This window comes from Macrobrachium nipponense, chromosome 43 (genome assembly GCF_015104395.2).
Source record: "Macrobrachium nipponense isolate FS-2020 chromosome 43, ASM1510439v2, whole genome shotgun sequence".
Taxonomy (NCBI): domain Eukaryota; kingdom Metazoa; phylum Arthropoda; class Malacostraca; order Decapoda; family Palaemonidae; genus Macrobrachium; species Macrobrachium nipponense.
Window position 1 is genome coordinate 43664618 of NC_061104.1, and position 10992 is coordinate 43675609.

The 10992-nt window shown below is 38.2% G+C and overlaps 2 protein-coding genes across 3 annotated transcripts in view; one reads left to right on the top strand and one right to left on the bottom strand.

The window, feature by feature from the left end:
- Window positions 1-2411, top strand: part of LOC135213907 (adhesion G protein-coupled receptor L2-like) — a 55131-nt gene extending 52720 nt beyond the window's left edge. Inside the window, 1 exon segment of the mRNA XM_064248001.1 lies at window positions 1345-2411. The gene's annotated coding sequence lies outside the window, so the exon portion shown is untranslated.
- Window positions 2412-2859: 448 nt separating this feature from the next.
- On the bottom strand, window positions 2860-9157 carry LOC135213693 (adhesion G protein-coupled receptor L2-like). Of its 2 annotated transcripts, none has more exons than XM_064247786.1 (9): window positions 9030-9157; window positions 8409-8512; window positions 8015-8238; window positions 7520-7831; window positions 6809-6948; window positions 6341-6401; window positions 5444-5597; window positions 5118-5236; window positions 2860-3950 (listed from the first exon to the last, which is right to left on the bottom strand). In XM_064247786.1, exons 2-9 carry the CDS (start codon window positions 8479-8481, stop codon window positions 3591-3593), a joined length of 1443 nt encoding a protein of 480 aa, XP_064103856.1. In that variant the 5' UTR covers window positions 8482-8512; window positions 9030-9157; the 3' UTR covers window positions 2860-3590. The 2 variants fall into 2 exon arrangements, with proteins under 2 accessions (XP_064103856.1, XP_064103855.1); XM_064247785.1 differs by lacking the exon at window positions 9030-9157 and adding an exon at window positions 8704-8885.
- Window positions 9158-10992: the final 1835 nt, after the last annotated feature.

Consider the following 10992-nt stretch of genomic DNA (forward strand, 5'->3'; position numbering starts at 1 on the left):
TTTTTAGAAAATTGTCACATTCATTACATAATAAGTAGGGTATTACAAAATATTTAAAAAAATAAATATACATACAATATTTACAAATTGCTCTGGGTCAGAAAGAATTAGAGGTCGAAATCAATGTACTTTTTGCTAAATAAATTCCGGCTCCCTCAAAACATTGTGTCATCGTGCACTACGGAACTACTTGTGCGCTACTATTCAGAGTATTAACCTAATAAATTTTTCCTGCCTACACACTGGAAAAATACAAAGGGGTGGGGGAGGGGGTGAGGTTACAAGCAACCTCATCCTGAAATAAATATTGGACGAGAATAAATCTACGAAAACCATAGTTGCCACCTCACTAGGATGACTTATTCCCTCCTTCCTATAAACCTTTCAGCATGTTGGAATCCTAAAGGAAATTGGCTGCAGGTACTAAAAATACAACAGAAAAGACGCAATCAAATTATCATAATGGAAATAGCAGGAAAACACGATTACAGTGTAAAATACCGTGAAGACGACTTGGGCCACAGTGTGTCTTACCTGTCACAGGCCGCCATATTGCCGCACCATCCCGAGTGAACATGACTTTCCTCTATTTGTTTGAACTAACATCGTCAATATTAACTTCGGCTTACCTTACATACCTAAATTGCGACAACACTGGTGTTAGTTCAACAAGAAAATCACGGTCTCTTTCACAGCGAGGGCTAAAACAGGCATCGTTTTTTTTCACGTTTACATACACGGGATCAAGAAAAACAAGTTCAAATTGACTGAGTGCGATGGCGGAGGTACGCGTAAAGCTGTGATAATGATTCTCCGATTAACTGGGGTTAACTTATACTCACTGAAGTATTTACCGACAGTGTAAACACATACATTTTATTTGACGTTTCCGACGATTGTCATAGAAGGAAAGTAATCTGAATTGACAAAATAAAGAGAATTATGAGAGCAGAATCGACGTCTGCAGTTGAGTGTAAACTAGAATGTTTCTCGCACAAATATACTACACACACACACTTGCTACTGTTTATTCTACTTTTCTTTAGCCAAGAGTTTCGCCAGGCCTACTTCTCATGGTTCTTCCGAAACTGAAATACTTCGCAATCCTTTACCGGCCCGATTTATCCTTATGAATAATGTACTCCATTTCTTTCTTCTTACATAATGGTTTTATTATTATTATTATTATTCTTTCTGATCTTTGTCATCATCCAAAGGTAGTTGTGTCTTTGAAGGTTACTGATGCTGTTTTTCTTAGTAGCCTACTTTTACTATCGAGAAAATCATAAGTATACCATTCCCATTACTATTGCTGTTATCTTCTAAGTGTATTTCCCTCAGCAGGTACGGTGTCAAGTCCAGTCGATCATCACCGGTCAAAAAGAATGATAATGATGATGTCTTCCCAAGGTACATCCTATGTGGTCTGGTTGCAATCACACAAAATCCCTCCTTACCGTGGCTGTTGCCGTTGGAGAGAGCTGGAGCTAGACGCAACGCGGAGTCTTCTAAAGAAGCAGATTCAGTTTCAAACCACGCTATTACCCCAGAAAGATTGTCCGCAATCACGATAAATTGGATCGCCTCTGTGATTGTTATTTTTTTTTTTATAATATGTGTTTGCGTTTATTGCTGATAGCAGCAGTTCATATCACTGAAAGCAAAATTTATCAAGTTAAACGTGCAAAGTCAGACGGAACGAGTGTTCTCAATAGTGAGTGCGTATTAACTCGGCTGTCTAAGTGTTTAGTATCAGAGTTCCCTTATTCTTCTTCTTTATTTTAGTACGATTCCCCTCTTCTTGATTATCTATCTTCTTCGTGTGCCTGCGTGTATCATATTGGAAGTAAGACTATTGTTCACTTACGAGATAATTTACTGCTTTATTTACGCCACTACATAAACGCGAAGATGTAACATGATGAGACAGCCACTTGTAAAAAGTTACTATTATACTGCTCTGATAAAATCATTTTTTTTAATGATGGAATTGTTCCTGACAGTAGAAAATGTTGCACAAACTATTGGAAACTATGGATGAATTGTTGAAAATGGTCAATTTACTGCAGAAAGTGGTTAATTAACTGTTTAGAATAATGATCTGCTCGTTAAGAAGGGTGAACTGACTTCTAACAGTGGTGAGTTGACTGCAATGGTGAAATGATTGTGGACTGTGATTGACTGGGCTTTACGACTGTCCAAATGCGATTTCCAGGTGCTTCTTCATCGTAAGGATCGTCACAGTCTATTGCTGACGTGTGATTTTGCAGCGCAAGTCTTTAATCTCCCGACGTAAAAGCGGTCGTTATAATAGCTTGATGCAGAAATTGTGGCCATGTTGCTTGTAGGTACGTATGTTTCAACTCCTATTTATTCACTTTGAGTCTGTGATGCTGTAAATAAAAGTTTTGTTAGTATAGGATGAGTTTTGCAATTCCCTAGGGCTGACCAGAAGGATTAGATTTAATGCTAAATAACCAATTGGTTACTTAGCAACGGGAGTATCCCACTTACTATGACGTCATTAGATCAAATCAATTGTACTTCAGAGGAATCTCCGTAAGGGGGTAGCGCAGTCATTGCACCACGTGCGGTGCACTGTAGGCGTTACTTAAGGTTCTTTGCAGCGTGTCTTCGGGCAATTCCTTTCATTTCTTTTACTGCACCTCCTTTCATATTCGCTTTCTTCCATTTGACTTTCCACCCAATAGTTGATTCATGGGGCAACTGCTTTGAGGTTTTCCACCTGTTACACCTTTCAAGCCTTTCTTTATTGTCAATTTCAATTTCAGCGCTGAATGACCTCAAAGGTCCCAGTGTTTGGCCGCCAAGGGCCAAATAATGATTTTTTATGCGACTTTCGAGATAGCATCTCTGAAGAGAAAATGAAATCTTTAGTATGGCTGGAGGGCTTAAGTACTTGGGTAATGAAACAGCTTTTAAAGAAATAATATATATATACCTCAACCATGATCTAAAATAAATAAGTAAATCTTCCAACCGTGTAAACGGCAATGAGCTACTGAAAACGAACAAAACCAATGATTGTAAGTTTCACAAATCATTGAACATTAAAGTATGTAAGACTGGCCATGGAAGTTGATTGATTTATTTACTCATTTACACTTGTTTCAGCAGGAACAATCTGAAGTTTTGTACTTTCTTTCTCAAAACTACCAGCGAAGTTCGATCGACTTCCCTTCAAACTAGGCCTAATGGCCGACAAAGAATCGGGAAAGATTGAAATACGATTGTCGTGAAAATTCCGGACTCGACAAGTTTGTCGTCCAGTGTTATTCTTTAAAGTAAAATATCGTCTCCCACTTCACCAGCGCCGTTCTTCCCACTGTGAGTTGCTCTGCATTTCCAAACAGTCTCGGTTCTTCTCACCAGCCACAGCTACACTTAACTTCAGCACGGTAGGGTGTAGGCGGAAGATAAGATAGTTTTCCCGCCAAGATTCCCGCGTCAACGGCCACATCCTCGTCATCGCAAGACTCTTGAGACGAGGGCGCCTATATCGACGGTGACATATTATATGACTTCGCGAATGCTGGAATCTTCTACGTTCGGTTCGGTGTCTGGTAGACTCATCGCGTCTGGCGCTGATGTGACGGAACTTCAGGGCTGTTTGTTCCTGAATGCACGATGGCTATCACCACACGATCTTCCTCAGTTCTAGAAGAAACGGTCACCCTTGAACTAGCACTACAGTTTTCACAGGGGTCGTAGGTAAAAGAGTAATTTTCGTAGTAAGTTTGCTCCGAAGAAGGAGTCGAACTACCATTGAATGATGACCACGCTGCTCCACCAGTGACAGAGACGCTGGTGCTGTGTCCTGTGGTCGCTGTGAAATTCCTCCTTTTGACGTCGAAATTGCTGGAAACATTTTCCCCGATCTGGTGGTTGAGTCTTGTTAGCTGAGATCCTTGGGTCTGTTTGTTCCCCTTCTGGAAAGAATAGAGACACATAAGAATAACTGAAGATCTCTTTTTCGCTTACTGGCGGAATAAGCCTACTTTGTTGTTGTTGTTGTGGGAGGTGTAGCAAAGACCTATGGCCGAGCATAAAAAGGTCTGAAAAAAAGGTGTTTCGCTTTGAGTTAAAGATACAGATTAGGATATTTATGATTGTTTGTTAGAATTAAAATGTAAAAAAATAGATAATGTCATGTTAAACAGGACAGAAAATGAATGATTTATAATGAAATATACCGCATTTATTTTCTTTTAATTGTTGAAACAAAGCTCTATTCGACCTAGATTTTAGCACGTTTTAATTTACGTTAAGTTAGACTAATAATGTTTGCTACTTATGCGTGATGGGAAAATCTTGCATGTGTACCTAGTAAGCTGGAGGTCGGATCATGCCTTGTTAACATTCATGATGATAAGAATATCATTGTACAATTTATGATGGTAATCAAGATGGCCTGAGATAAACAGGTGATTTATCATGAAAACAAATGCCTTGCAAAGCTCTTGGCAATGCATATCACCTAAACTAACTACCATTAACTTTGTGACGAAGGATAATGGCACAGCATTAACTTTCTTAAGACTGGGATGTCAAGTGATGTATCTGATACAGCTGTTTTGTGAGCGCGTCATCCTCTCCAGATCCTGGTAAATATGGCTTAGTCAAGTTGTTGGAAAAGAAGTGTCAATACAAGATAGGACCACACAAGATCACAGAGCCATGATCCATGTCCGTTGGACTTTGTTGAACAGAGAACTTCTGGGGATTGTGTAGCAGAAAATTTAATTACACTGCCAGAATGCATCTTCATGTTAGATAAGAACATAAGATATCATAGCAAAGTCTAGAAAGTGACGCCAGAAGTTTGCCATTTTAGTTTAAGTAGTGAAGTAACATCACTCTTGGGATGGATACCGAAACAAAAAACTATAGAATACTCTACTGTACGTAATTAGACCGCTCATTCTATAGTGCTTGTGATTCACTACAAACTGCGCCCAGAAGAAACTAATTTTCTATGACCTTTCCTTGGATTACTTTGATTATAAGGCTATTTCGTGACCTTTGTACTCGGCATGAAGTATAACACTTTGTACATTTTATCTCACATAGTACTAGTACAGAGGTTGCAATCTCACCTTCGTCGTTTTTTTCACTTGACCCGTCCTTGAATTATCCAGAAGAAAGGAGAAGACGAACATGGGAACTCCAATAAATGAATTGAGAATTGTGAATAATACTGCAACTGGCTCACTCCCTGAAAGAAGATCATACCAAGGGGTACTGCATCTTCAGCACATATATTTTTTTGGCTTCATCTAGCGTTTAATTTCACAAATTTTCATCACAATGACCATTAGTACTTCTTATAACACCACGCCATCTTGTAACAACTAAAAAATCTTCAGTAATCTGGGTTTGAACTCATAAAAACAGCTTCGTGGACCAAAGTAGAAAAACGTACCTTCTGCGAAGTAGAAAAAGCCTGTCAGCCAGGGGAGGCAGAGGAAGAGAGATATCGAAATGGATCCTGCGAGCATTGGAATGATAGATTTATTCACTTTGCGTCCCTTTTCACAAGCTTTCTTCATAGTCAGGACGAACAAGGATGCGTTCACCTGTGGCGAGAATTGGACCCTTCAGAAACTTTCGTAATGAGATTTATCGATGAACGTTTTAGACAGGTAAAGATTCATGGGTAGGAACCAATTGTAATTTAGAGAAAGTGATACTGATCTGATATGCCACTTGTCTCTAATTTTTGAAGAGAATTCGCAAAGTAATCTGATGTTTTCCATGTGGATGAAACGACAACAGAAATCTGGCTCCACATCAAGTTTAAGCTGCGCTGTCCCATACAAAACATTCAAAGATTTTATCACATTATAGTCCTACTGATTTGATTTTATTATCTAGAGAGAAAAATGTGGACAGATGACTTTACTTGGATCTTTAGACTTCAGACCTAAAAGCACATTCAGCATACATCGGGTTGCTCATCTTGGAAGCCTACATTGGTGAAAAGAGTTTCAAACAAGAGCATCAGGGATGATGCACATTATATTAATCCGTATGAAGCGATTGGCTTACCCATTTATACACGAAGTAAAACAATGGAAAACTAAAGAACAGCACTATGGGGGTGCAACTGAAGCACGGAAATTCTCAAAAAGGATTTCTTCTTCAAGTAATTACTCATTATTGCAAAGTGGTATGCAGTATTTATAACAACTATGCCAATATAGAATGATGAAGCAAGAACTTAAAAATCAACCTCCCAATAAAGAGGTAAGAATAATTAATGTCATGTGTATTTCGGATTTACACGAACCGTCAAGCATGACCCATTCTGTACTCTTACCAGTAGTACTGGAAGAGCTACTCCAGCAAATGCCCATATCAATTTGTTGCTCAGCCAGCACCTGTAATCAGAGGATTGGTCAGAATTAACAACCATAGGAATACATATCATAACCCGCTCACTTGGATATTTATGATGATCTGACCTCATTTATTCGGCTATTAAAAGAACAAGCAGTGTTCAAGAATAGAGAGTAACGACTAGAACTAAAAGTCTGATCACTATATATTTTTGAAAGAAAAATAAGAATTTGAGAAAGATTTTAAAAATTCAGTTTCACTAAGGCCATTAAACTCGATAAGACTTGTTTATGAAAGCGGCTTTACTCTACAACAATTATGTCTTATTATCTTAATGGATATTTGCACCTTAAAACTCAACTTTGGTTTTCAAAACGTCAGAAGGATTAAGTTATTAAGATATTAGGTTATGAAGTGACTCTGTGTACTACTTTGTAAAGTTACTCACGCTTTATCCGTCCCATATCCTTTGTGTGTCCAATGGCCATTATAATTTGAGAGAATGAATGTGACAATCACGATGAACAGAGGTCCCACGTACCCCACGACCAAAAATGTTCTTTTCCTCGACCCATCTCTGTTGAATATCTGCAAAACAGAGGAGTTTAAGTCATATCATCTGGACAGTTTAATTGCCTATGCAGAAAACATCACAGATGCCATCCAGTGATTCCCAAACTTTTTTTTGGCCATGCCCCACCTAATCATCTTTAAAATCCTGATGAACCCTGTGGTGATATATAATTTTTATATATTTATGTGAAGGAAGCATAAAAGGCCATTTACTTGGTTGAAACATTCTCAAATTGCTCCACTTAAAAATAAAATTACCACTGATGGGGCATACTACACCCTACATTGGGAACCACTGGTCTATGGCCTAACATATCTCTCCCAGCCCTATGAAAGTCTGGGATCAGTTGTCTCGTTTCACCAATTTTATAACCATAATTAGTTTACTCATAACACCAAATGTGACTGTTGCATAAAAGAACATTGAAACTTCTATTGGCAAGCCAGCGTCAAAAAACCCAGTATTGTTCAGACTCGGCTCTAACTTTGGTACAATGCCCATTTCGCACTCCAAACGTTATGTAACCATCAACAGTATGCCCATGAATACTAAGGAGATACAAGGAAAACTTAAGATTTTACAAACCAAGAAGAAATTCTTGTATAGATGATAGGCCTCAGTTGCACTCCAGGCGAGCATAGCCAGGAACAAGTAGTGAAGGATAATTGCCACAATGGTACAGACGCGTTTGTCTTTTGTGGCATCCAGACCTACTAACATTACGACTTTTGCTAATAGAAGACAGATGCAGAGGTTCATGCGGGAGAAGTTGTGGCCTAATATCTTCCCCTGTGGTGTTTTCTTGAACAGCACAAAACACAGAATACACAATAGCAAGCTGAAGATAGACACACTGGAACCAACGATCGTTATCAGCTGCATTACTTTATATATTGCCTGCCAAAGTTGAATCAATAACATATGAAAATCTGTAAGAATGGTTAAGCTGGCCTTAATGTAAGTGAGACACATTATTACAAGAAGCAAAATATTTCACTGGTATTACGAGGAAATACAAGAATAAAGTTCAGTGCAATTAGTGATTACCACACTTAAGTAGCTTGCTGTCTGATCTCTTACCGTGTCCCTCTGAAGTCTACTGGCAATATCCATAATGACTGCCAAATTGGTGAGATGGTCACAGTGACAAACAGTGGAGTGGTTGTCTGTAGTAATTATAGAGCAACCTTGGCTCTCCCAACTATTTCCAGTAACATTCCACCATGCACATCTACTTCCACTTAGGTTATAAGCTGTGCCATTGTAGATATGTTCAAAATGAATGACCACATTTTTCCCATCAGCTGTAAATATAATTGAATCCTCAGATGTCTTTTACTTCGTCACTTTAGATGAATTATAGAAGCCCTTGAAGAATTACTTCAAACCTTACAAATAACTCAGCAAACCTGCTTCTCAGCGTATTTCACCCTTAACTTGGACCCACAAGATCTGTACCAAAACATATACTCACAGGCATACCAGGTTGAGGCATCACCAATTTTAGCACCAATGATGGCACTGTTGACTTGAGCGGCAGCTTGCATATCGTCTTCAGACTTTGCTTCATCAGGAGAACTAGAATTATGGATAGCAAGATTAATTTGAATATAACAAAAGGATTTGTGAGTTTAAAGAGACAGAAGCAGAGTTTGCATTTCATGAAAACCAACTAGAAGTCCCTATCACTTCTTTTAAGATGCTGCCAAATATTTTGCATTAAAGTCGATACCCAAACCAATGTATAATGTATGTGTATATGTACTAACCATGGGAGAGAATTGTTTATGCAGTTCAAATTTTGAAAAGCCATAAAAATAACTTTGACATAATCGTTTTGGTCCTAATAGCCTTTGTAGAAATTACTTGGAAGAATAATTCTTGTATGATTAGACTCTGGGTGCACAAAAACTCCTTTATTGGGGTCGTTGAAATAAGTTGTAGGCTGATTGGCTACACTTACTACTGTTAGGGAAGAGGAAAAAAGAACTGAAATTAAACCGGTATCCCTAGAAAGTTACAAATAATTGAAGATTGCATGTTTTGTCATGCTGTTTTTTTTCAGTTATAATGTAAATAAAAGTAGATTCCTTACCAACTTTTGCATTATTGATTTCCTTTGTTTCATTGTGAAGATAATCAGTATATGTAACAGCTGCCTTGTAGAGGCCTTCTTGAAAGTTGGTGGATGTTAAAACACGTTTGTTTTCCGGCAAGTCTTTCCACACAGCTAAGTCCCTCAAGGTGTTTTCAGTGGCTTTCACTGCAGCATCCAGAAATTTCTGCAGACATAATTGTTTCATAGGTTTTATCAACAAGAAAATGATAAATAAACCTAGGAAAGCATAACCAGGCAGTGGTCTTAGGAGTAAGAATTGTACAGTGTTGTAATTTCTTCAACTTTCTTGCGTTCTCACGAGGTGTTTTCCAATATTTTGGTCACAAAATAGGAGACGAAATCTGAAGACTCAGTCATGAGACTAGAGTCGAAGGAGAAAAAGGGCTACTCGTGTCTAGCAACAATAAGAAAGGGTGCAGATCTTTATGGTCACTCTTAGAAGGGTAGAAATATGATACAGATTACGTAATTCTAAAGATTTTAGGATTATTGTTTGAATATATCAAATGTATTTAGAGAACACTCAAAATTTTGATAAACTGAGTTCATTTGAAGGCAAGAGGTGACATATGCAGGAAACTGTTTTTTTGTTGTAAATGACTGCTACGCTTTCTTGCTAAGAAGAGCAAAAGTGCTCTTAAACAGTACATTGTGAAAATATAGCCTTCAATTTCAGATTTGATGTGTATGTTATGGTGATCATGGCTTGATAACAGCTGAGCTGAATATTAGAGAATATAACCTAATAATGTGATGCTTTTGCATTGTATATATGTTACAGGCAGATAGCGAAACCAGGCATTTTGGGAATTGCCTAGGCAGATGGCAAAATGCACTCAGGAACATTTGATCCCCCTCAGGGGCTAGTACTATACATAGCAAAACAGCAACTCACCTCCACTGCTTCACCATGTTTAGTAATAGTCCATGGGGGGGTCAAATGTCCCTAAGTGCATTTGATGCATACAAAGACATATACAACAGAGGATGAGTTACTTGACTGTAAAGTAGGACATACTCACTTTGGCCAGCTTTCTCTTTTCATTCTGGGTCTTTATCTTGCTCAGGTCTTCCTCATGTTTCGTGTTGAGCTCTATCAACTGCTTCCCAACGTCAAAGATATCCCCAGCACTTAGATCAATTATCGAGAGGTTTTGTGCTGCTGTTGTCAGAATTTCAGCTGCTGTAGAGTTGGTATTTTCTAATTTTGACGTCACTGCATCAAACTCTTTCCTTCTGCAGTTACTGATGGCATGACAAGGTGAAAAAACCTTATTTCTATTACAATATTTTGTGTTTGATAACTAATGCTATATATGGTGTAGCTCAAGCTTTATCCAGTTACTACATCTCAGAACTTCAATTATTCTTCATGCCATCAAAAATAATTACAGGGTCTATTTTTGATCGACAAGTCACAAGTTACTGTTTTGAACTCTGAGGAAATATGACATATATTTCAGAGTACAGATCAAATTTACAGGTCATGCATTAGGAGTTTTAATTTGTTGCACATTGTTATCAGAGTATGCCGTTTTTTCAGGAGACGATTAGAATAATATTCTAGAAACAGTGCAGAATTCTGTACAGCATTTTTCAAAGATTAGAAACATAAATTACAAACCTTATGTATGGCATGGTGGTCGCCCAGAGTCCATCTGGTAAACAAAACCAGGTAGCAGAGCCAGAGAGACCTTCTGGGCACAGTATTTCTAGACGTGTAATGACTTCGACTGTTGGTAACTGCCAGTGATATTCAGAGAAATTCCCATCTTTCTGATCATATCTCAATTTCTGGGCATCGTCGTTCTGAGGGAGCAAAGTTGTAGAAATGTCTTTTGCATCTGATGGCAGCAATGTAACTTTAGCAGGTTCAGATTTCATTAGGTCAGACACTTGATTTCTGGTTGAATCTGTCAGAGCAACTTCTTCCATAAGA